The sequence below is a fragment of the Microplitis demolitor genome, chromosome 7 (assembly GCF_026212275.2).
Source record: "Microplitis demolitor isolate Queensland-Clemson2020A chromosome 7, iyMicDemo2.1a, whole genome shotgun sequence".
Classification (NCBI taxonomy): Eukaryota; Metazoa; Arthropoda; class Insecta; order Hymenoptera; family Braconidae; genus Microplitis; species Microplitis demolitor.
Window position 1 is genome coordinate 21,968,662 of NC_068551.1, and position 25,555 is coordinate 21,994,216.

At 34.1% G+C, this 25,555-nt stretch overlaps 1 protein-coding gene across 2 annotated transcripts in view; it reads right to left on the bottom strand.

The window, feature by feature from the left end:
* LOC103569473 (rho GTPase-activating protein 7) overlaps positions 1 to 25,207 on the bottom strand; it is a 62,330-nt gene extending 37,123 nt beyond the window's left edge. The window contains exons 1-8 of one of the 2 annotated variants that reach the window (XM_008546788.3): positions 24,619 to 25,207; positions 16,693 to 16,982; positions 5,883 to 7,424; positions 5,634 to 5,805; positions 5,238 to 5,477; positions 4,818 to 5,057; positions 4,624 to 4,736; positions 160 to 196 (exon numbers count right to left, since the gene is read on the bottom strand). In XM_008546788.3, coding sequence (XP_008545010.1) covers positions 160 to 196; positions 4,624 to 4,736; positions 4,818 to 5,057; positions 5,238 to 5,477; positions 5,634 to 5,805; positions 5,883 to 7,424; positions 16,693 to 16,944 — 2,596 coding nt within the window. In that variant the 5' untranslated portion in view covers positions 16,945 to 16,982; positions 24,619 to 25,207. Of the gene's footprint in view, positions 1 to 159; positions 197 to 4,623; positions 4,737 to 4,817; positions 5,058 to 5,237; positions 5,806 to 5,882; positions 7,425 to 16,692; positions 16,983 to 24,618 lie in introns of both variants that reach the window. The other variant, XM_008546787.3, reaches the window with a different exon arrangement.
* Positions 25,208 to 25,555: the final 348 nt, after the last annotated feature.

Genomic DNA, 25,555 nt, shown 5'->3' on the forward strand with positions numbered 1-25,555 from the left:
CGATAGATTAAAATGGATAGCGCACAAGTTGGATTGCAATTTAAAAACCCGCATCAAGGTTCTACGCACACATTTTTTTTTTAACTTTTAATGCATAAAATTAATTATACTTCGTTCATGTTAAATATTTTTTGAGTTTAAATTAATTAAAGTACTCACCAGACAACCGGTCGGGCTGCGAGTCAGACGGCTGGATCTGCAAAATAAAGCGAATGCTGCTAAATCTCTTTGAAGTTTGATTTTTAAAAATATTATTACGTACATCCCAACTTTATTTAATTAACCCGACGATATTTATCCTTTAAATTTAACAAAGGGATTTTCGAGGTATTAAAAATAATGATATCGTTACACAAACTAGATCATGCTTCTATTGAATTATTATACCTGCGCGTAAAAATGAATTTATGGCTTTGCTAAAGTAAACATATTTGAACAAGCGAATTAAAAACGGTTAAAATTTTTTTTTTAATTACTCGATAGGAAAAGTTACTCAGGCATAGGCAACATTTTTTACATCGACCCAATATTAATTTACACTCTAATTATAATTAAAAAGAATTGTTTTTTAATGAGGACGATAATTACTATTTATTCGAGGGTGTAATTTTTTACTGACGAAATATTTTTTCTATTGCCTCTAATTATTATTAACTTTCAAGTTAAATTTTTTCCTTGTAAACAGTAATTTATCTTTTTTTTTACTCTCTTTTTTATTCATCCCCTCTATTATTATTTTTATTATTATTATATTTATTCTTTTTCTTTGTATTCAGATACTAAAAAGAAAAACCCAAGGCCACAGCGTGTCCCTAAATATAACCAGTTAATCGATAGCTTCAGAAATAGGTTACACTTTCAATATTTTATACTTGTGTGTCATAGATTAAATTACTTTAACGTCTCTAAAGTTCTTCCCTGACTCAAATCCCTCTTACTGTCACTCTCCCGCCAATTATTATAATTTCCATGCCCGCTAATTTTTTTACACTGATAAAAAATTTCCTTTAACTCTACGATCCCATAAACCGACAAATTTTATTATCTTCTAGGAAAACAAAATTGAAAAAGAAATTTCCACATTAGCGCGTAATGAAAACACGTTCATTAATATCGTGAAATTTTAAATTAAATAATTAATCCGTTTGTTTGACGGACACTCGATTAGTAAACTGACGTTGTATAGAATGTTACGATCGGTTTATCGGAGGGTCGCGGGATGCCAACCGATTAATGCGCGACACAGCTCACTGATCGATTCGCTTTGATCGCTCACCTACACGTGTGTTTGTGAGCGTTTATCCCTTTTATTATTATATAACACACTATCAATTCAAGACTTGTAGTATATATATATGCGGAGAACACTACAGAGCTACGACATATATATCAAAGTGTGTTAACTACCACAGAGGCAGCTGGTAACTGGTCAAGTACAAGACTAAACTACACAAAACATCTACATACATACAAGGTTGTACCGGTCACCCCTGAAGCCGGAATTACTCCGGACATCCGGTCATGCATACGTCAAAGGGTGGTCAGTGTGTCGCCAGTTGATACCTTGTGTATTTAAGGTTACTTTTTTTATTTTTTTTCTGTCACATTAACCAAAAAAAAAAAATTACTCAACTCCTGTGTGGGATTTCCATTGAAATTTATTCAAGGTTAATATTCAACTCTACTCTGTATAAATAAATAATCGGAGTAAGGTTACGGGCGATGTTGATTGAAATCTCATGTCAGCTGCTTATCGTCGAGTTAAATTTTAAATAAAAAAATTTACAGTAGACCGGGGCATGACGTAGCCAATAAGAAACTTCAAAGTTATTAAAAAAAAATTATTTTTTTAATTTTTTGGAGGGGTCCGTCGTGCCCCGGTCTCCTTTATATACAAGATAGGAGTTTATGTAGAAGAAGGAGTATAAGTAAGGAGGTTAGAAAATTAGCGATCGTGTATGTAAGCCAAGTATGGAGTTAAGATTGTAGACGGTGTGTCTTGCAAGTTAACTACAAATACCCGCATTTGCAACGGGCAACTGAAGTGCATGTACACACCTCGCGTGGGCAGTGAGTAATGCCGTCGTGTTAGTACATATAGAGAGACGGATCTTGCGAATCAAGGAAAAACTAATGGTCTCAGACTCACTCTTGTCGCTGTTGTCATAGGCGAAAGTACGGGGCATGCTTTATATATTATGCACTGAGAGAAAAGTGCTTAGTAACCTGAACTATGCAGCGACAGATATAAAAATATAGTCTCCCTAACCAATTTTTATTGTTACTGGAACTATGTACTAGTGTGAATCAGCATGGAAAAATAGTTACATTAACTAAATTTAAGAAACCATTTTTGCCTTATTATGGTCACTACATAACTTTAATCATTCTAAAACAAGGCTTAGTAGTGAACACAATATAATCTTTATCGTTGGCTCAATTAACATAAAATAGATACAGTAACTACGTTAGCTTAGTGACTGTGTGATAGTTGGTAGAAATAATTTTAATAGTTGACACAACTAAGAATTTAGTTGTCGTCTCATACAATATCATTTATTTAGTTCCTTTTACTACTAACAAAAGTATCAACCGTACTATTTCATGTTAGTTCTCTTAACAGTCGATTTCTAGTTAATTTAATAATTATAGAATATTTCTGCTGACTAGTAATCAAATTTAAAAAAAAATTCAAAAGAGAATATCGTTATAAATACCATTAATATTTAGTTTCCCTGCCTCTAAATTGCATTCCTAATGCCAAAAGTGCAAAACATAAGCCAAAGAAGCGTATCAAACATTTTTTTTTGCTTATCAGTTCCGAATCGTTAAACATGTGGAGGTCGATTAAAAAAGTGAAAAAAAAAAAAATTTTTTATATCAAAAGGGCGTGTAAAAATTTTTTGTTGCTAAGATAATTCCCTCCAAATACGTGTGGCTTTTGAGCCAAAGTCGTAGCGTGTTTCGCCGTACTTGAAGTCGTGGCGTATTTTGGCTCAACTCAAACCAAGTTGACTCACAGGTTTCTTTTTATCAGTGTGTGTAGAGAAACTCAAATTTCAAAGCCGTGTTTATAAGTTTTTATAACGTACAAATAAATAACCTTATGAGTTAAAGAGAAACCCTTTATAGCAAAATAATCAGACAAGATGTTTGAATCGAAGCAGTTTTACGATTTTCATATTATAAAATAATTCCAGCTATTAATATTAATCCTACATATATTTTTCAATTATCTGCTGTTTTTGAGAATTATAAATGCACAGAAAAAACAGATAATTTGAATCCTGAAATTTTTTTAAAAATCGATTCGGGAAATCAAAATTTTCTTGCCCTAAATAAATAATTATCTTGAAATTTTTATTTTTAATTCAAATATTTTTTCTCAAGTTAACATATTCTTATGCTTAAAGCGAAGAATTTTTACTTGTTACAAAAGTTTTTATTTCTTAATATTAGATATTTTTTGAAGCAAAATATATGAGTTTTTGTAACAATCTGCACTTTTTTGTTTGAAGAATATAAAATTTATCGCAATGAGTACTATTATTTAACGCAAGAATTTTTTATGCTCCAACCAAAACAAAAAAGTTGCTTAAACTAAGAGATAAAAGTCACCAGAACAAAGCAACAGCAGCGGGAGTAGTTTGATGCTCGCCACCAGATCGCGCCCACTTTTTGTATAGTGTCCCTGGTAAGAAACTTATTTCAGAAGTATTATATTCCAAGCTTGAGAACGATCCTGGCATAAATACTTCTCTGTTATCCGACAGAGTGACAGGAATCATTTTTGATTGTAATATAATATATACTAAATTACATGAAAACATTAATGTTTCCTAAAATAATTTTTGTTATAATAAAAAAATATCAAGTACGTTCAATGTGAAAGAAAAAAAATTTCTTAATTTGTCACGTAAATATTGGCTAGTAAATAAAAAAAAATCCAGTAATAATGAACCAAAATCTACAGTACAGATCGCTAAATTAAATAATTTTATTTCTTGTAGTACTAAATCATGGAAATGGTAACTATGAATATTTAGTTACAATAAGTCAAATCAGTACATTCTCAGAAAGTTCGATTTTCTAGTGTGTACATCTAGACACAAATACTTATTCCTACAATTATAAATGATCTGAAGAACTAAGTGTACATTATTAACATCACTATAATTTTATTGCTCATTGGACTAAGAATAAATTATTTACTACAATATAAATTATAATTATGTTAACTTTATCTTAGTATATGTAACTAAAAATAGTAAGAATGACTATGTAGTCGTAGATCACTTTACTATGGTGTATTAGTTACTGAAACTGATTTAGTTTAGCTGAGTCGTCTGTGAACTACGATTTCTTAGTTCAGAAAACCGATTTTTTCTCTCAGTGTGTTTAATATAATATAAAATATACCTGGAGACTAATCGGTCCTAAGTGCCACCGCTGGCCCTAACCGTCTGATTAATGATCTCGTGATACTTTTTTCTATTTTTTATGTCACATTAAAACTTTATTTTTTTTGTTATGACTAATTTTAGTGTCCGCTGGGTTTTATTTCTGACGCAGGCTGTTTAGAATTTTAGCATGTTCTCTAGATAAAGTAATAAATTAAAATACCTGGGTCTCGCCGTGTGTGTTTTCGGTTGGCTCCGTGGGCTGTGATAGCGAATTTGGCGATGAAAGTGCCAACGTTTCGAGCATTTCTCCAGAGCTCAATGAACTGCTGGTGTCTGTAATTAATTGTCAAATTATTTTTTATTTTCGATAGCTTGATTATTATTGATTAATAAAAAAAAAAAACAAACATTTACCAATAATTAAGTTTGTTGGCCTTGAAGGCTTGATCCGAGGTAATGTATCATCGACTCCACTGCTACTATCAACGGCTTCTTGGGAGTCTTTATCTTGATTTCGTCTCGTCTGAGTATAAACACTCTCTCTACGAACCCATACATCAGTGGAGCCTTTTTCCGAACGTGAGTTTAGTTTTGACGGCCGTCTACGTATTCGTTCCCAAGTTTCTTTGCGACAACATTTGTTGTTGATTAACGCTGAGTCAAAAAAACAAATCAATCAATACTTATATTAATGAAAAAAATTTAATTGGAGACTGTTAATTTTTCAGAGCCCGAGTATTAGTTGATTGAAGCGTTAAGCAGACAATACTGACTGCTAATTAAATTTACAGAAAAAAAAAAAAAATAATGACGGTGTTAATTTTATAAATTTACGTTTGATTGAGCGTCGATCTGTACTCCTTGGAGGGCTGGCGGTGCCAATTCCACTTTCCAGAGGGGAAGCGCGGTCAGTCGTGTCGGGCGAAGTACTGCCCGAGGAAATTTCGTCCAGACTTTGCACGAGGTCCTGAGAAGAGGACGAGGATCTATTATCATCGTCGACGGTGTCTTGAGGCGAGGCTAGATCTAGTGCACTTTCATCTCTTAGCGAGTGCATATCGACATGCGACTCTGCTGAAAAGTTAAATTTTCTAATTAGCTCGAGATGCTGGCACTTGTTATTATTTTCGTGGCACGGGTCAGGGTGAGAATGTTGATGGTAGGGCTGATGATGATGAAGCTGGTGATGAACCCCAACATCACTGCTTATTCGATCGTGAATTAAAATACCTCGAGGCGAATCACAATCGCTGACCCACGTAAAGCTCGAGCTCCGTGAAATCGCCGGGGATGTTTGGGTCGCCATGTTTGAGCTGTTAAACCTCTCAATGGGCTGGCTGCTGGGGCAACACGACCCGCCATTGCGCAGACGTGAGAATAATGCCGTAAGTGATATTGGTAACTGAAAGCAAACAACATAAATAAATAAATATATATAAAAATCAATGAGAACTAACATCAAATAAAAAGTATACTCACCGATACCGATCGCGAATCCTCACTGCCAACTTTTCTCAAATCGTTTTTTATAAATTTGTCCGACTTCCCACTCTCGATGCTGGTGTCCGAGGAATTTTTACTCCCTACTGGCAAATCACAACCGACAGCCGCGTTATTTTGTTCATTTAATGGAAAAAATGTCTTCAGTTGAACGGGACTTATTTGACTGACGTCTTTATCCGATTCTGATAGTCTCTTGGCCGTGATATCCGATCTAAGTGTCAGAGGTGAAATAGCACGTCTATTTTTCTTCATTAAATGTCTATTAAAGTCCTGATGATGATGATGATGATGATGATCCAGTAGATCTTGATCCGGCAACGAGGAGACTCTCACCAAAATCGCGTCGCTCATTCTCCCGGTGCAGTTCCCGTTGCTGCAACTGCTACCAGTGACCGGATACTTCTTGCGAAATAATTTAAACGGAAGACTTTTGTCATCAGTCGGCGTGACCGGTGCCGATCTTGGCGTCCTGTCGACAAACTGCAGCCGCGAATTGGCTTTGTCGTCTATAATAAAGACGTCATCATAATCGGGATCTGTGGCCTCCTCTTCAGTGCGCGAAGGCGACAGTTTTGATTTAACGAATGAATTCGTCGATGATCTACATCTGCGACTCATTGGGCTCGAGCTATTTTTACTACTATTACTACAACTACTGCCTTCATTAACTCGTATCGGAGGCTTACAGTTACACTTACTATTATTTAATTTATCGAAACTTAATTCTGACAAGTTATTTGGCTGAATATCCTTGCACCTCGCGTCTTGTCTGTTATCAAGACTCGCTGGTAGACTAGAACTATTACTACTCAATGACAATATCAATTTGTTATCTGTTTGGGAACCAGAGTTTTTTATATTTTTATTGCTATTACCTTCGTCAATACCCGGCCAACTTCCGCTTATTTTTTTTACCCCCGCACTTTCTGCTAAATTATCTTTGGACTCGTTATTATTATTATTATTATTATTATTATTATTATTATTATTATTATTTATCAAAGTTACATGACTACTTTCTTTAATATTACTCTCGCTAATACTATCTTCACTAATCGATAGCTGTTTATCCTCATATTCCGAGGAATTATTGCTGTCAGTACAACTTTCGGTACCATCGCTATCCAATATTCCAAATTCACTCAGCAAATCGCGATATTCGATAACTGGAGTTTTAGTTTTAGTTTTAGTTTCAGCTGCTATTTGATTTGCCGCAGCTTCGATGCTATTTGAAGGCTGGGTATGAGGAATCAATGACGCTACGTAAACAGATAATGTTTTGCTTGATGAATTTAATTTATTGGAAACCAGAGATGCCTTCAGAGACTGCGTCTGTTTAATTTGATTTGTGTCAACAGATTTATCTATTAAATTATCTCCTATAATATCATCAGATAAATTATCATTATTCTTATTATTATTGATACTGTTGACGCTATTTGTAGTTTCGACTGGATCCGTCGGAGTCTGAATGGATTGCGACGGCAGTGACGTGACAATAATTTCATCAATTTCCTCCTGAAAAAAAAAATAAATACCAAGGTGTTAATTTATTAAAATCCAGGATAAAGCGCAATAATTGATTGCTGATAAAAATAAATAATAGTGTAAATAAAATAGCAATTAACGTGAGGATCAAGTGATTGAGTAACTCAATCTCAAGATAATTATTCCGTTTATCTCACAATAATCGAGTTCCAATTAAAGCGGACGCGAAAGCGCGGACGAATCGAAAGCTCGTCTAATTGCCACTTTTGTTTTTAAAACTCCTTTTTAGTTTTTTTATTTTTTTAACGGACCACCATAATAGCTACAACTCTTTAATTAATACTTTATAATCACTGGGTTTACCCAGCTGATGATTAATATCAACCGCGGTTTGAATTTAAAACAAATCGCAACGATAAGGAAATTTAATTTAAAACTTTATAGATTTACTTTCACGAGACTCTGGTATTTCTATAAAACATTTTATATTTTTTCTTATGACAAATAAGAACAAACGATGTGTTTAGTAAACTAACCAGTGATCCTTGGCCCCGCTTTTAGAATAACATTTGTCCGATAGGAAATTAAATCAGTTTTTAGATTTCGTAACCTCGATTGATTATTCGAGGACATTGTTTATATATAGAAGTAATCATTTTTCAATGCGGGTGTTTCCTTGAAATTTTTCAACCATCAGTCCATTGAAAATGGACTAAAACATATTTTCATTAAAACGCAAAATATCTGTCTCGTGATGTCATGTCTCGAGCGCGGCTCTAATTGACTCAATTTCTTGGGCTCATGACCGATGACATTTGCGAGGAAAAAAAGTAGAGCCAGCATCTAGCGCTCGAGTGAACGTCGTTCTTTATAATGTTGATTAATCATTTAATCATTAAATAATTATGAAACACAATTAACGTAACATGCGTTTAAAATAAGTATGTAAGCAAGCAAGCAAGCAACTAAGTAAGTAAATAAAATAAAATAAAATAAAATAAAATAAAATCCTTTCTCTCGGAATAATATTATCATGTACGACGCACCTTGGACGACGTACATTCTCTCTCTTTCATAGCTGGCTTCCTTACTCCAATATAATTTAAATTCCAGCGTGGCCGGTGGCGGTCGACGTCCGCGATAAACGTTCGCGACATTCATCATCGGGTGAGCTGCCCAGGATTGAACGTATCAATCGAATTAAAAGTTGTTTATTCAGCGTTGTTATTATAGATACTCACACTTACACACACTTACACACTTACACACTTACACGCATGTATCAAACATGTAAGGACATATATGTATACGTAACTAAGAGCAGCACCTGGCCACACACGCGTAGGCGGGATTAAATTACTTGGACACATCTATTACCAATCACGCCTCAATCGCACCGTCGATGATAATTCAATAACACCAAACATCACTTTTTAAATTGTAAATAATTATCTTTACGTCATTAGTCATTAATCATTAATCAAGACATTTTTAAATTAAAACCCTATTTATTTTACTTAATTATCCTAATAAAGATTGACATATATATTTTGTTTCTATTAATTATATTTATCACGATAACCGACAAAGTTTTATATTTCGGTGTCACATTTAAAAGCAGTTGTTTGTAAACATTACGTAGGCATGTTCATCACCCACGGTGTTAATTACCGAATTTGTAAATTCGTCAACGAGATTAAAAAGTTTCCGAAACTCTGGCTGATGAGATTAAGGAGTTTCGGAGTCTGCAAGTGATTTAAAGTTTTCGTTTTTTTTTTTTTCAAAGTTTTCTGTTGACTTTAGATAAATCGGATCGGATTAAAGTTATCGTAGAGTTAAGTAACTTAAATGTTTACATTCCACGAGAAACGACGCGGTGGAACTGTTAAATTATAACCGCATGTGGGTCTCTGAGGCTATACTCGATCCTCCTTCTCCGGACTAAACGTTCTTATACTCTAAGTAGTGGAGGAAAAGAAACAGCTTTAATGTTGTTTCCTTTACTTCATGGACTTTTGTTCGCCAACGCCTTGAGAACGTGTGGTGTTGAACAATTTTTAAAACTTGTATGCAATATAAATAATAATAATAATAATATATATATATATATACATAATAGGCATGTTGAATGCTGAATGATCGGCTGATATAATTCATCAGATGACTTTACGTTACTGCCGATGATTAAGCGGTTGTTAAATTCTGATTATAAATAAAACTGTCAAATTAGCGGTGATAAAAAAAAAAAAACCTAACGAGGATGAGACTCTTACTGAAGGCAATAAATGTTTCGGTGTAATTGCAGTACAATATGGAAATTTATTTGGATATTTATCTATGAAATAGAGACTATCGTCAATTATCTCCGCGTTGACATGCCGGGGATTTAAAATCCCAGGCCTCTTTCATGTCCATTGTCTCGGTTGGATTATTTAACTTGTAAAAAAATGAGCAGTTTGTAAACGTCAAATGGTAGTAAGCAAGTAGTAAAAATGTTATAAAAACAATAGAGTATTGGTCAGATGTAATAAGAACAATACAGGCTGAAATAATGGTCATCATTATCGGAATAAATATCGGTATTTTATTTTATTTACTGTGGCTTTTATTAAATTTATCGACTTGGTAATGTCAGACAGGTTTGTTTTTTATCAGACCAAGTGATGAAATAAAAAATAATTCATAAATATAATAAATAATGGATAAAAGTTTGGGATGTTTCATAACTGGGACTGTAACTGGGATTGAAAATTGAACGAAACTCATATCAATAAGCTCATTGTAAATTCTATTGACGACGGTAGCGCCGTAGCGTGCCCTAATACGGTATCTTGTCGTTTGTTGAAGCCACCGAGACACCAAGACACCAATGGAGACCAATGGGGACCAATGGGGACCAAGACACAAGAAATGCGACACGCATGCAGGCACGCAGGTATGCAGTTGCAGTATAACTTGCAAGCAAGAGCTCTTTAGTGTTTCCAGTACTGTCGTCGAGGAGAATAAAACAGGAATCGGGGATGGATCATACGATCTCGAAGAACGACATTCGAGATCGCCAGCCTGACTCGAGTTGAGACAGACTGACTGACTGACTGACTCAATGATGGGTTGACGATCCAAGGTGGCTTTTACGATCATCATCAAGAATGCCGTTCCGATCGACCCGACGATTTCACGTTAAAGATATTACATTTTTATTTTTTACGACCTTTTTAATTCCTGACAAGTATTTTAACCTCATTCTACCTAGATGTCTATCTATCACTGAATTCATTAGATAAATCAATGCAGCAGCAGTGTTTCATTTTTTAAATTGCTACGAGTCGAATGGAAAAATAATAGCCTTTTAATTAAATGCTGTTTGATCGGCCGCGTTTGAATTTCATTTTCCTATGTCACTTTTAACGCCATCTTCTCACAAGTGTTGGAACCCGTCCATGTCATTCAACTACTCTACTCTACTCTTCTTTCTCGCTGCTCTACATTCGATATCAACAATTTCTTCACTCCATTCATAGACTACTTTTAAAAGCCATCCGTCTTGGAATTTTTTTTTTTACTCTTACTCCAGGTTCATTAGCTAATTAATTTATTTATTTATCCTTAAATTTTACGCAATTATTTTAATTACAAAAATACACGTTCTGAGAAAAAATCGGCGAAATAATTACAGCCAATTGAAAAAGTTAAACTTTTAATTTAAAATTGCAATTATTTTTCCTTAATTTTTCCGTGGAGACAAAAAAAAAACAAACAACTGACAAATAAATAAATAATTGAATGGGCAGAAAAAGAGTCATGATCCTCATGATCGTCGCTGAGAAATCTTCCCACACAGACTTGCACCAAGATTACATTACCGGATCCTCAACGAAAGGATCATGTTGCCTTTGTGCTTAGTGTATCTGTCGTGTCACTAAGAGCCACCTTTTTATTTTATTTAACATTATGTTTATTTTAAAACTTTTACATAATTCACATTCTCTGCCCCGGCGATACACTCAAAACAAACATAAGCAATTAATAAATCAAAATATATAAACATATTATATACATAAAAAAGACCGGGGCATAACATCCTCTCAAAAATTCAAAAATTTTTTTTCCATAATCTAGATTTATGAGTGACATAATTTATAAATTTCCACTTGAACAAAAATATTTTTCAGTCGAAAATTCGGGGGGCCATCGTGCCCCGATAAAAAATTTTTTCATAAATTATAGGAAAATAATGATGGGTTTATTAGAAATATATAAAAACAACTTGTCCCCAGTTTTCAAAAGTCACAAAAAAATCGGCTTAGAAGGGCCATCGTACCCCAACCTCCCCTCTATTTAGACGTACAACAAAAAGAGGAAGTTGAGCTGGAGATTGAAGAGAGAATGATTTGTGGCGCGTTTATTCTGTCCTAGACTAAAATGAATTTAAATATCTTACGTGCTGTCCCGTCTTATCCGTCCCTATATTCTACTACAAAAGAGTAATTCAAGTAGGGGTCGGTGACCCCCATCGGGTATTAGAATATTAAATCGTTGTTAACTCTACTTATTCTTATACTTATTTCCTCTTCTCTTCTCCCTTCACACTTTAACACAGCATGCGCACTTGTGAAAGCCTTTAAAAATAAAAATTATCTGTTATTACTGATTAGATACTGCTATGATGACCTTGTGACCGTTGAAATTATTTTTACTCATCGCTGCAAGTATAATGCAACATGAGATAATTTATTAAAAAATAATTAAAAACCTCAACGATAAAAAGTACCAATGAAGAACATTCTTATTGTTCTCTACCGACAGCTCAACACACAAAGACACACACACATCGCCGCTTACACCGTCAGGACTTTTGTTAATTTTACATCTACTCACTGTGAATATAGATTTCAGATTACCATACAATAGTAAACGTATATAATAAGTCATTGAATAAAAATAAAAAATAAAAATTAAGTGTTCCACGTGTAAATTAAAACTTCCGCAATAAATTTAAATTCCCAGACTATTAATTTAAGTAAACATTATAATGGATACACAAAACTGGCGACGATGCTCCAGGTTATGGGTTACTGGTGCAAAATAATTTATTAATAAATTCGTGGAAAGAGGATGAAATTGGTAATGGACTGATAGGTAATTGATAATAAGAAATAATTCCATTGAGATGATCTCGTAACAGTGGAAATATTAACAAGGAGTAGAGTAGTATAGCATTGGATCTATCGACTGTGACTAAACGAGCATGCCTCCTTGTTTCTTTACCTGTTAGCCAGTTAGGTTTTACTTCCAAACGATCAATTTGCGGCACGATTTGCACGTTTGCCAGAAGAATTACGAAATACACCGGATGGGAGTAGTAGTTGCTTGCTTTTGTATATGGGGTATATATATATGGATGTATAGATAATAGTGTATGTATGGTGGATATCGAAGACAACCGGGAGAATGAAGCGAGGGTGATATGCCTGAGGTAGAGAAGAGAGAGCTCGTTATTTTCCTCCTCATGGTGTGTAAGGTGTTTGCCCTCAGCTGTAATTTATTCTTTATCTTTCTTTGTCTTTCACACGGTAATCACAGTAACACATAGACACAGGTGGAAGTGTGTGAGTTGTGTGTAATAGCTAAATGGAATTATTGTTCTTGCCAATCAATTCTGATGCTATTTCTTTTCAGCTGCTTTCTCTTGTTAATCACATCATTTCATATATTTATATATATATATATATTTTTTTTTTTTTACGGTTTTACAGTATGTGTGGATAAAGAAATCAATTAGCTCATTTCTATTCCCGTAAAATTGCTACGTGATTTTATTCGGTTTCTAATTTATTTATGCAATAAAATATACTATTTATGTGACGTTCGAAATTAATTTATATATATTTTTAAGATATTTTAATTTTTCAGTAGGGTAATAGGCTAATGAGATTCCTCAATGATTTCATAAAAAATGATATTGCGTCCCAATTTTGCCGAAAATAAAATTTTTTTTTTTTTTTTATTGGTAAATTAATTAAAAAATACAATAATAAAATGTGGTGGTAAAATAAATAAAGATGAGAAAATAAATATGTCAGCGGGTAACGGAAAAATGAAAACCCAGCGGGAGAACATAGAGTGTGAATTGCACATCTGCGGCAAGCTGCATCCAATGTCAACGAGCCAACAAAAAGTACAAGAAAAAAAAAAGAGAAAAAATGCTGGTGATATCAGAGAGACAGCTGTTTAGAACATTACTAGGAAAATAATTCTCCGGTTTGTTGATTATCTTTATTCAGGAGGAATAATCTGAAATCGTAAAAAGACACGAGGTAAGAGAAATGACGACGTAAATGTGACTAAACGTATATCTGGTGCTGTTTCTCGGCTGCTGCTGCTGCTGTCCATTGATTCGAGATAGAAATTCAGCCGGCATGTATACCCACTCAAAGGGGTCGATTACCAGCGCACATTAATGCAACACTCGTCCTTTAAGCAAAACCATCGAATAAATTTCCAAGAGCAGATCTCTCGCCCTCTTTGCATCAACTGCTATCATCTTTTTATTTTCATTTAAAAAAATATTTTTTTACTTTTATTTTTATTTTTTACGTTTGTTCCTTATTCGTTCTTCACATCTCCCGTCCTTTATTTTTTTTTCATTTGCAATGCCGATGGGATGTAAATTATTGTAAATGCTCTACTCCCTTTCCGACCAATTCCCGGACACGTGACTATATTTTACAAATAAATAACAACTCTTACATTTAAATAATATAAACAAACCCATTATTTTAAGTGGGACATTTCTGCATACCCCCACTTATAAATATTAAACTTTGCCAAAAAAAAAAAACTCGCGAGACCAGTCTCCTATTACATCTGCTATCCGCGTGAACTAATTAACAAATTTAAATATTTCCTCAAGTGCAATTAGTCGTCTTGAAAAAATAAATAATTTCACAATCAAGGAAAAATAAAATAAAAAAACCAATCTCCAGTGATCCGGGCTCGTCCCCGGTATCAGAACCCCATTCCCTATCTCGTATTCCGCGAGCTCAAAGTCTATGGGGGCATCGATGTCAACAAAGCCAAGCAGCAGCGAACGACAGCTCGGCCGGACGTTTCTATCGGACGAAACTAAACATCCGACACACCCAACCGGATGCCGGCAGTCCTACACTTAAACTCCCACACAGTAAGACTTACACTTCTCTCCATCGTTACACTCTCTTTTTCTGCATGCCCATGGCCATTCTCCGACACGTTTCCATCATCGCAGACCACGTTGCTGCTGTTATTGTTGTTCTTGTTTCTGTTAAGTTGTAAGTTGCATTGATGTGCTACCAAGCAAAAGGGGTTTTAAAGAGAACCATTACCCATGTAGTCTACTGTACTAGTACAGGCCCATATACCTACGGCATATCACTGATTCCGAGCATCTGGCTGCATACAATCACGATGCGTTGCTACGAAACTTAACGTAGCCCCTCATAAGTATGAGTTGTAAGTTGCTGTTGTTGTTGTTGTTGTTGTTGTTGGTTTGTGTATACATTACATCACTACATATATGCGGGGAAATATATACATTAAAATACTGAGGACAATGACGTGTAGGCATGCCTACTGTTCTTATATATATTATTATATTATAAGCCCATGTGTTGTGTAAAAGAGAATTACCAGAGACCCGAGACTGGAGACCAGAGACAGACTATTACGATATTATATAGGGAACGTCGCGTATTCTTAAATATGGGCCACAACGTTCTCTGGCTCAAAGTGTCCTTGGGACATGACAGTATCCGTATAATGTAATACACAAAAGAGTTGGATTGAGTACATATTAAACAGAACTGCGCATGCAATTCCCGATTGAATCATTACTCGGTTATATTTTTTATTCAGCGAATATAACCCTCCCCCCCCTCCCCTCTGGCAGAAAGGTCTCGTTAATAAAATGTAAATATGTTCTCGTGTCTTAACTGTGTCACGTTTTTATGCTCGAAATAAAATAACTATTAAATTAATTAATTTAATTTTAAAATATCATTTTGTTACGAGCTATAATTTTCGTTATTTCTCAATCATTTATTTTATTTTTTTTATCTTTAATAAAATTAAAATTTTAAATAAGATAATTAAGTGAATAAAAAATATTTTTTTATTATTTAGTGAGTAGGCTTTCAGAGTATGATAATTTATGTCGTTTGTGATTAAATAATCAGTAGTTTATCGTTTAAAGTAGTCTGCGATAATTTATGGCCGGAGATATATTTTTAAAAATTACATAGATAACTAATAACAATAATAATAATAATAATAATTTAAAAATTTTCATTTCCAACTATTTGTCGAAAAATAGTTAACATAAAACGCGATCCGATTACGTCGATGCGGAATTCCGTCGCTGCATAATTCACGTGACGATTTTACTTCCGAGAATAAATTTTGAACTTAATATATATAAATATATAATGAATGGAATAAAACATATGATTAGCTTTCATTCAGCAAAATAATATAAATGACGTTTCACTTTTAAAAACTGATATATTTATTTAAAAAATAATAAAAACACATCCGCAGCTGGTTATCGAAAAATAAAACTCGAAACTTGCGTATTGAAAAATGAACTCAAGTATTTAATGTTTATTTACTTGGCAAAGGTCAAGTTAAATTGACGAGGGCGAAAAAAATAATAAGGATTAAATGTTTAAGTTTTAAGTAGGCACTACACCGGGAGTTTAAAGCTTGTGAGCTGTAGAGCAAGATGGAAATCTGAGAGCAGTAGCAAGACACGTGGATAATATCGTTGGCAATATGTATATAAGTAGTGGGAGGAGGCCATATCGCCAGAGGCAATTTCAGCCTCAGCCAACTTTAAACTCGTTTCTATAACTAAACCTCTGCCTCTACCTCAGCCTCTGTCTTGCTACCTCACTCCATGCTCTTAACTCTTAACTCTTAACTCTTAACTCTTGTCTATATGATACTGCCCATGTACTCCAAGTCGTTGCCGTATTTCCGGCCAGCTCCTGATGCCTTCTACTCTGCACGCTCGAAATTTTAAAAAACCCGATCGCGAATCGAGAATGTTTTCTCCACGCAGATATAAACCGCCCCCGTCAGAAATATATTTGCTCATCCGGACATTCAAGTGTCCATTGTTCTAAATGATCGGACTATAAATCTCCATTATACTGTGCCGCGTTATATTATTTTATGTAAACATTACTCATCATATCTTCCCGGAGTTAGACAGTCGTCTGCTTTAGTCTGCACTTGATTATAAATTAAAATTCAAACTTACAATAACTCGAGCGAGGTAAAGTTCCAATTCCTGGTAAGGATCTTTCTTCCTAGACTGTGGGATCTGCCCGAGATGACTCTTTCTTTCATCGATTATCGATCTATCAGCACGACTGTTGTTATTGCTATTGTTATTGTTATTATTGATGCTGATTTTCTTCTTTTTATGATCTCGTGCCTGTTGTAGACACGAGACCACTGCAGCGCATGTCGATCCATCGACTTGCCGGTCTCCAACGCTGCTGAGGTCCATTGCCGCTACCTAGAGTCCACTTGTATTTTCATCTTCACCTGAAAAAATCACCATCAAACTAATTAATTAAATAAATAAATAAAATAAATGAATTATTAATTTTTAGTCGCTGGCTAGAGCCCAAACATTGATATTAAAGCTTGTCAAACAAGCTGCGCATTTAATCAATTTAATTAATATAATTATATTAGACGTCAGATTGATCGACTAGTTGCTGCTATCTCATTATTATTATTATTATTTTTATTATGAGCTGGATCGTAAATTAATTTAATCCACAATCTTTACAGCAATTAATAATAATAATTATAATGATAATAATTAATGGAGTCAGGGCTGGGGAGTATAAATACTCATCTACTTATACCACACTATCGAGCAATTGGATCCAGTCTGATTGAATTTACAGACCAGTTGGTTATAGAGTATCGTACAAACGTGAGCCCCGAGGCGTCCATGCGTATATTTGATCATCGGCACGGGCAAGTTACGCATACCAGAGCACAACACAACTTAACTTAAACTTTATTATACATAACATACTTTGCTTTTTATTCTCGAGGGCATCGATATCGACAGTAATTTACAATATTTCCCGTCGTTATCTCAGCCCACAAATTCCTGTGGCCTACGTGACAGGTACAATACTTATATATATAAATATATGTCTACATACATTCACACATATATATATATATATATATATATATATAAGCAATGGTGCACACAGCAAGTCAATTCCCCGACATCTCTTTTTCTTATGCCCACTGAATGATGACAAAGTTGTTGATTTTTTTTTACTTCTTTTTTTTTTATGTACACACGTACATATATTTTGCAACTTGTCTTGTAACGGCGGTATAACTTGTTGCAAATTAATCAAGCCAAAGGAAAAGTCGATGATTTGCACATCAGTTAGAAAGTCGAGGATAGAGATATGAATCTTAAGTTGCCGCTGAATCTTATTGCCATTTCCACGCCTAAGTCTCTTCCTACTACTATACATTTAACTTGTTCTTCATCTCCGACTGGATCTCCATCTCCATCTCTATCTCCATCTAGACTCCACACTTACTCCGGAGTCTAGTCGTATCCTCTGTCCTATTCGCAGTAGTAAGCATTACTCGAAGCGTTGGTACACGAGGGTTTGCTTGTCGCAATTTAAATGTATAAACGCGGTGGTGTGGGTAAAAGACCGATGCCGATGAGTCAGAGGCCCGATGTAATGCAATGCAAGTAAAAGAAGAAATTATCGAGTAGAGTCCACGACTACGATTACGAGCAACGACACTTGTTTATTTTTAAACGCTTTAGCCTCCGTCTTGTTTTTATCCTCGAGATGTACAACAAGTCTTGTGCTTATACTTCATCGGCACAAAGTCTTCGATAAAGCACTATCAAAAGCAGATTCAAATCCACAGGCGGCGCCGTGAGATAGCCATCACTCGATAAGCCGTCTCGGGAAATGAAAACGTCGCACATCAACCCAACTTTAATTAATAATAAATAATTATTATTTTCATTTTAATTATAAATATCACTGACTCAAACTTTTTTTTTACAAAGGGAATGAGGGATTTAAATAACACGGGACACGGACGAGTTGGGGTGCTACAGTATAAATATATAAATGAGATAAAGTATACAAGTGTCAATGGACGAGTAATTAATTCACACATCCGATTCATATCCATCTAACTCAAGTCACGATCAGCTGCGCACAAGCTAAAGCTCTCTGATACTCCTGTCGTATTCAATATAACCAACATTCTCTCGGTCTTGTGAGCACCTGGAGTCTACAATTTGACACGAGTACATCCATCCATATATATATAAAATATGTTATCTTGCAGGAAAATTTCTTTCAATGATTACTATGTTGCAGAAAAGTACAGAGTTGACTTGAAATTTTTAACGTCACTTAAAATCTGGACACTTGATAAATTTTCGATTAAATTTTTTAGACGATCCCGACCAAAATTGCGGCATCTGTTGGATGTTTCGAGGCCTCGGAGGTATCAGACAAGTCTTCTGGAAAAACGCTAGCACATAGGAGTGAAGGAAAGAAATTTTCACCTCCGGTATTTTTTATTATTTCACGTAAAAAAAGGCCGCAGGAATGATGTCAGGCGATGAACAGAAGGTAAAATGAAAAAAAAAATATTGGACCCAAAGAGTCCAAGACATCGAGATGCCCTTGACATAATTTTGACGATGGTCTAGGAATCTAATAACTTTTTCCCTCCGGGATGTTCTGTTATTTGACATTCAGAGAGCCTCAGACATAATGTCAGATGATAATCAGAAGGTAAAATGAGGAAAAATCCGATTGACAAATGGGTCTGGGACTATTCTAGGACTCTGATATTTTTTTTCCTCCAGTATTTTCTATTATTTTACTCTGAGAGAGTCACAGAAATAATGCTCGCGCGCGAAATTCAAATTCTAGCATTAATTAATATAAGATGCAGATTCACTCAATGGAACATATTCACGACCGGTTCAGTTGGAGTTGTCATATCCAACCGATGACTCGCTTCCAAATAAATCTACTCAATATCACCGCACCGCGAGAAAGATAACCATCTCATTTAATTTATATAACCATCAATACATTAATAATAAATCTAAAAATATTAAAGTATGCATGTAAATAAAAATAATAATCCGATAACTTTTTACTCCCTTATCTATAATAACATCTCAATTACGTTATTAATTATAAAATATGTATTACCGAGTGTAAGATTATTTGCATAATAAATAATAAATAAATAATAATAATAATCCGCGTATTCCCGATAAAAACCCGCTGCCGAGCAAACAAGAATGTTTATTCAAATTATTCAAATACAGGTTCATTAACCGTAATTAAAATAATAACTCTGTTATTACACCGGACCATGTTAAGTCCAAACAAAAAATCAAGCAAAATATAAATCACCCATGCGTTTTATTTGTCCATAAGAGTGGGAGTCATATTATTAGCATCTATCAGTTTCGAGATAAAGACAATAAATATACCGTATGACAAAATAGTTAAGTCTAAGTATGACAATCCAGTGAAAGAAAGAATGAGAAAGAGAGAGAGAGAGAGTTTGCCGAGACAGTTATTTCGATACCGCGAGACAATTGCCTGTGCCGCTAGACTACTAATACTAACACGGGCATTTAATTCACTGCTGGATATAATTCGATGATATTATCCATCAAGGTGTTAATCTGACTGCACGATATACAAAGTACCGTTTGTTCTTTCTTGTCTTGTCTTGTCTTATACATCGTAATAATGCAGTTACCGCAACATGCATGTGTGTGTGTGTGTAAGTGTGTGTGTGTGTGGGTAATGGTACTCGGAGCTAAGTACTTGAGCAGCAGCGTACAGAGGTAGATATTGCAGCTACCTTGGGCGTGCACCCTCTTGTCTCGGATTTACTTCCGTCCATGCCCCATAATCATCGCGTCAACTCGAGTAGCACGATAATGACGAGTGGCAATTACAAAACGCTTACACTCAACTCACATCATACTGCACTCTATTAAATACACTACGTATACGGTAACGTAGCGAACTATTAAAGCGCCTGACGCTCATACTGACATCTAACTTTTTATCTCTACATCTTAATTATTTTTATTTGGTAATTTTCATCTCGTGTTTTTTGACTGTTTTATTACACTCATTCTTATCATATAATCTTAAATTCTATTCAAATTTTAAAAAATATAAGAAAGATTTATTCTAACTTTCAAATACAATTTATATTTATTTTGAAATTTTGGAAAAGAATTTATTAAATATTTAAATTATTTTTTTTAGAAAAATGTGTAGTCCATGATAATATTTAAAAAAAAAATATTACAAGTACCTTGTTAATTTATTATTAAAGAAAAAAAATAAATAAAATGAGTGTATAATGTAAAATGATAACGGATCATATGTGCTCTCACATTAGCTTTCTGATGGGTATATGCATACATAAGAGGGTTTTTTTAAGTTTTTTTAAAATTGGGCATATGGTCAGGGCGTGATGTTTGTTTAGGCTTACAAAGAAACGGGACGGGAGTTATAGAATTATATTGTGTTGGAATGAAAAGAGACCACAAAATATACATATACATATAGTAAACCTTATGATACGAGGATAGGAAGATAGGAGCTCTGGCACGACAGAAAACAGAATGGATAGGAGGTGAGCCGAGGAAGAAAGATCCGTAGCATCTGATTTTAGACGGGATACGCTCATCTAGTCTACGTCTAGAGTTACACCAGGTCACATCAAGTTACTCTTCATGCTCAACCGGTACGAGCACATGGCCAAATGATATTGGATTCCCTTTATTTAAAACCATACATACATACATACACACTTTTTTTCCCATTCTCATTTTATTATTGCAGCAAACAATAGATCGCGGCCTTAATTTGTTTTCATTCCAGCGAGGCCTGATTCAAGCGGGCCGATGACGCAATCAGTGCCAGAGCACTTTCAATTTAAATGAAAACATTAAAAAGGTGGAGCAGCGTAAAGAGGTGAAAAGTTGTGGGGGAAAAATATGCGGGTTGTCAAGGGTCAGGAATCGTTTAGTTGTGGGCAATGGGGAAAACACCTCGCGGTTACTTACCAACGAGATGTCTTGCCAGTATGCAAGACGTGCGCTTGCTAAACTGGTTTTACACCCAGTCAATTCCAATATATTTCGATATATGTATACCAAGATATGTATATACGTATATGTGTATCAGTATTAATCTTAACAGAACCGACCTCCCGGCTTGGCCTTGCCTTTTAGACTCTTTTTTTCTTATTATTACTACACATTTTTTTTCGACCCATTCTATTTGTCTAATTTTATATGACCTCACTATTCTAATATAGAATCTACGTAATTATAAATTCAATTTAAAAGTTATTTTCCTCGACTCACTGCAGCAATGCAACACCACAATTGACATTAATTTAAAATAAATATTAATGGACTGACAAATAAAATTTTTCGAATTTTTTTTCGGGGAATTTGAGAAAAATTTCAGTCCACAAAAAAAACGTCAGAGGAAATATGTGAAAGGACATCTTGTATTTTCATCTTTGAGATAAAATCGTGGGCTTGTTTTCTCACTCAATTCTTCAAAGCGATAAGTATCTTTAGACTCATTAGTCTTCATCAGAGCATTGGAACTAGATCAACTTTTTTTTTAGATATTGATTTGAAAACGTTTCTTATAAAAATAAATATTTAAACGAAAATAATATTTAACTAGTTTTTACAACGGAAACTCTTCAAAGAAATTAAAACCAGATGTTTTTTTAATTTTCCCAAGAAAATTAATAAAATCTTCCCCGAAATTTGAACTTTCAAACTACGATGTACAGTAAAAATAATAACAATAAAAATAAACAAGTTGTCGCACGTGTTTGTCACGTGTTTTAACAAAGCGGAAAGCGAACTGAAGGCTGAGGGCTCGGCATTTGACGACACAATGTCACAAAAGCCATAAAAAAAAAATTTTACTCAAAAACTTGACGCTTACATTTAATTATACTGCACTTTAAATATAAATTCCAAGACTCTATAGAGAAAATTTAGATAAAATAAACATCTAAAAATTTTCCACAAAAAAAAAAAACGAAAACTATTTTCCCAATTTTTATTTTCAAATTTTATTTTTTTTCTGGACGATTTTGGCTGCCATAAATTTCTTTTAATGACCAAGTCATATATTAGTATGAAATAATTATTTGGCAGCTGAGACAAAGTAAAATCGAGCCGTTTTGCCCCTCTATATATGTATACATGTATATATATATAAATAATATCGACAGTGTGTAGTTTAGTAGAGAAACAGTAAAACTTAAAATTAAAATTATAATAAACGTGAGTTTTCTTCCGTAACCACTTACTCCGTCCGGCGCCGTCACTAAAATAAATTTAACAACCGTTGAAAAGTTTATTAAATAAACTATCATAGCAACGTCTGCGTCGTTACTCCACTATTACTGTTACTATTATTATTGCTGTAGTTTACACCTATTTTTAATTTAAACGTACCAGTTGACTTAAAAAAAAAAAAAAAGTGTACATAATGGTACAATAATGATAGACATTACAATGAAATCAGAAAGTCATCAATCGATATGTCAACGAGGCGTGAACGGAGCAAAAGGTCTCGCGCAAAAGATATCGCGAAAAAAGACTCAATGGACAGAGCTATTGTTAGCAATTTATTGCATTACTTATTACTGTTATCATTATTTTAATTTTACCATTACAGGGGCAAAATGGTGTGCCTCCAAAATTTTACAAAAAAAATTTACCTGAAAATAGGGACGTTTTTCACATAACGGAAATAAAAAAAGAAAAGAAAAGCAAAATTCTACTGGATCCAGACTTTGGAAATGTTTCACGACACCCGAAAATTTCAGGCCACCCCCAAATATCTCTTAAGTCACCTTTGGACTCAAATTACTAATTATTTTCATTTTCGATGCTTAAAAAACGTTACGATCTTCAGGTACATAAAAAAAAAAACGTTTTTCAAAATTTTATTTAAATATTTTATATTCTACATTTTTAATGTAAATTACTTATAAGAAAATTTAATTCAATTTAACTTTTTCCCCTTTTTTCGGGGATACTCCATTTTGCGCGCGAAAAATGAATTTTTTTTTAACGGCAGCCTGAATTGTCCCCAAAATTTGGACATTTCCCTAAATACCTTGGCTAGTACATAATTTTAAAATTATTTATTTATCAAATGATATATTACATATTTTATTAAGTTATTTAGTGAATGATATATATTACAAGTCATAGATATAATTAGAGCCAAAGAGCAAACAACAAATGAATAAAATAAGAATGTTTCGACTTGTTGGCGACACAGTTATCTACGAATTAATATTCAGGAAATTAACCTAACGCAATTGTGTACATACATATATACATATATACATATTATTTAAACGCACTTGACACAACAATAAGAGGTTAATTTAACAAAACACTTTTTTGTTATAAATAAATAATTTTTTTCTCATTCCTTTTCTTTTTTTCGTTGAATAATTTATCACTACAATTTTATTAATAATTCATCGGTTATTTTTTTCCAACTAAATAATATCGGAGCACCGGAAACGAAAGACGTCCGTATAAATATTTTCTTGTCATACAATTTTTTTTTTATATAAAAGGTAAAATACACGATACAGAAAGGGCCGCAGTAAAAAATTCAAATTTTGCCGGGTAAATGTCAGAATCTAGTCATATGTGAGTAAGAAAAGTTTTGTGGCAATTTGCATTCTTGAATGTACAACTGTGAGGTAGACAAGATGTCAAGGTCTGTAAGTATTTTTCTGTTTAAATGAAAACAACTGTAAATTACTAGACTCATATATTAATATATATATAAATGTTATACACATAGATAAATTTGAAAAAAAAAAAAAAAAAAAAATTGTAATATGGGAATCAATTGGTCTATAAATTCCAACGTGATGAATTGATGATCATGATGTCGGTGATGACCAACAACTCGTGATGTCAGCATTTAATATACACACAAAGTTATCTCACAATCGCAAACAACTTTACCGCAGTTTAATAAATATTAATATTTAACTACTATGTACACTTATTATTATTATCGTAATGACAATAACAATAAATATTTACCTTTCAAATATAATGAAACCTTTTCTCAGCGTCCATCCGCGACTAGCCAATATCCACGTGGTTGATACAATAAATAATGTACCAACCGCACATTTACTCAGCACAGTGTCTGCGTTATCACGGGCACTTTATTTTCGCCTCGTCCACACAATCCACCCAATTACATTAAAACATCCACGTGACCGTCAGCAATTTTTGATAAAACCCACAGCTTGATCCGAACGACTCAAAATTTATCTGCCTCGAAAAGCCAATTATTTAAACAGCAATTAATTTTAATAGTCACAATTAGTTGGTAAACCGGTATGCGAGTATTTAAAAGCTACGGTTTTAAGGACAAATAATATATTTAAAAGTATTATGTTGTTGGATAATAAAGTGTGTTTTTAAATTACAAGCAAGAACGCATGCGCGCGTTTATTATACTGAATACGGTTAACCGCGTGGTATAACAGCATCCGCATAACACGACGGCCGAAGCAGTACTGACATAGCATAGCATATAGCATCGCATGTACCCTATACCCGCGAGTAAGACCAAGACCAAGAGCCTTAGCCACGTAGTGCGAGAAACGCGCCGACTGAGAGCAACAGCAACAGCAACAGCAACAGCAAGAGCTTGTCCCGCACACGGCATGTGTTGTACTAATGTAAGGTCTGCCCAAGTACTACACACTACTGTACTGTAAATATATAAGTATAAGTATTAAATGTAATATATATATATATAAATATATATGTAAGTGTAAGTGTAATGTATTATATGGTGACTTGGCAAGAACGCCAAGTAGTAGAGATCAGTACGCAATCTTATGTATTCTTGAGTATGAGGGCTGCACTAGAAGGCTGTTACTACTGTCCTGGGCTTAGTTTTAATCATATATGTATATAGACTGATGATGTTACTCATGGACCCGTGGATGGACTACTCATACAA